The following is a 1,836-nucleotide window of genomic DNA, read 5'->3' as shown; positions in this document are numbered from 1 at the left end:
CACCACCTTGCCAAAATACCAGCCGCTATAATGAATGTCATTGACATACTGACCACAACATGGTCCACATAGTTATTATTGACAAATACTAAAGTAACAGATATTGTTACAAACAGAATTAATGTATTAACAGGCATATTCCACGGTGATAATTTATCTGTAATGTTTGTACTGGCAGTGAATCCTTTGTCAGCCCTGTTAACAAAATGTCAATACTACATGCTGGGATTTGTTTGTTCCTTCTCGAGCCATGCCTGGCTGATAAGGGCTGGTTTCCCGGTTTCCTTGGCACATAGGTTCCCCACTTGGACGGGACGCCGATCCGTCGCAGGTGAGCTGCAAGATGCAGGAGGAAAGAGAGAGAGAGAAAGTTGTGGCGAAAGAGTCAGCAGAGGTTCGCCATTACCTTCTGCCGGAGTCGCGTGGAGCTTAGGTGTTTCGCTCATAAACACACACATCGCGCGATCTGAGATTCGAACCCGCGATCCCTCGATCGCGAGTCCGCTGCTCTAACCACTAGGCCATGTGCATCCACATGCAGAAAAGAATAAAATTAATGTTACCCATACATTTTTGTTAATAATCAAAAGTTATATTCTGGTAATATGATCAACGTAAAGAGACAATTAGAATTAGTTGCAGCATGGGCGGAAAAGTTCATAGGCTGACCACAATACAATAGTCAAACTTGACCAAATGTGTTTTTTTTTTCGATATAGTCTCCGCTGCGGTCCATACACTTCTTACATCGGTGTTGCAACGCTTGGATTCCTGTGGTATAGAAGTTCTCATCCTGACCCTCCAAAAAGTCCTCAACGGCAGATACGACCTCATTATCGGTCCGATATTGCTTCCCAGTCATGTGTCTTTTTCTTGTTGGGAACAGAAAATAGTCAGATGGCGCCAAATAAGGAGAATATGGTAGGTGGTCAACCAATTCAAAGCTACAGTCGCGCACAGTAGCCATTGCAACTACAGGCTTGTGTGCAAGAGCATTGTCCTGGTGAAGTAGGACCCCATTAGCTATCTGATTAGCATTTAAACGTCTGTCATCCATCACCATGTGGTGAATACGTTGATGTTTTCTTAGGCGGTGGCTGTTGTAGGACATCTGGATTTTGGGTAATCTTCAAGACTATCCCTACCCCTTTTGAATTCAGTTACCCACTTTTGCACAGTTGATAAAGCTACAACATCATCCCCTAATGTAGCAGCCATGACAACATGAATGTCCCTGAGGGGATGGGGGCTAACCCCTTTTTCTGTAGATATTTGATAACACCACGGTGACAAATTTTATCCATTTTCAGGAAATGTTTATAGAACCACTTCTCCAAGTCCTCAGTTATGTATCTGGAAGGAAAACATGCAGTTAGCATCAGTAAAGATTGAATTTAATGCATACCAAGTTTAATTACTGTATGATAACCCCTTCTTAGTCAGTCTATGAACTTATCTGTCCAGCCTCGTTGGAATGAAGTTTGGGTAAGATAAATGTTCATACATGATAGTCAACCGAAGAAAAATTGTCGACTAGGTACGGAACATGTACATAAACGGCTTGTCTATCTCTAATGGTAAAAACTACAAGTGCCTCGAAATTGATGAGAATGTTGCATTTCATTGGTGTTGTGACTAAAGCAGAATAACAAAAGAGTACTTGTGTAGACTCCAGAAAATATGGAACTTAGTGCTGTTTGCATTTAACAAGACCATATCTCAATACTTTCGCACTGCCAGTGCTAGGACCATCATTTGGCATATTGGACTGGACACTCGATGAGATACGCAGCTAGGACATCAAAACCAGAAAGGTACTGACCACCACTGGCAAAT

At 42.2% G+C, this 1,836-nt stretch overlaps 1 protein-coding gene across 1 annotated transcript; it reads right to left on the bottom strand.

Moving 5' to 3' along the window:
• Window positions 1-682: 682 nt before the first annotated feature.
• On the bottom strand, window positions 683-1,111 carry LOC115226991 (histone-lysine N-methyltransferase SETMAR-like). Its single transcript, XM_029797945.1, has one exon. The coding sequence runs from the start codon at window positions 1,109-1,111 to the stop codon at window positions 683-685; it is 429 nt and encodes a 142-aa protein (XP_029653805.1).
• Between the last annotated feature and the right edge of the window lie 725 nt (window positions 1,112-1,836).

The sequence above is a fragment of the Octopus sinensis genome, unplaced genomic scaffold (assembly GCF_006345805.1).
Source record: "Octopus sinensis unplaced genomic scaffold, ASM634580v1 Contig01023, whole genome shotgun sequence".
Lineage (NCBI taxonomy): Eukaryota > Metazoa > Mollusca > Cephalopoda > Octopoda > Octopodidae > Octopus > Octopus sinensis.
This window is presented reverse-complemented; position numbering and strand designations above follow the sequence as displayed.

What these genes read in the sequence shown, in the direction of transcription:
- LOC115226991 (XM_029797945.1), bottom strand. Translation starts at nt 1,111, where the DNA reads ATGTCCTACAACAGCCACCGCCTAAGAAAACATCAACGTATTCACCAC.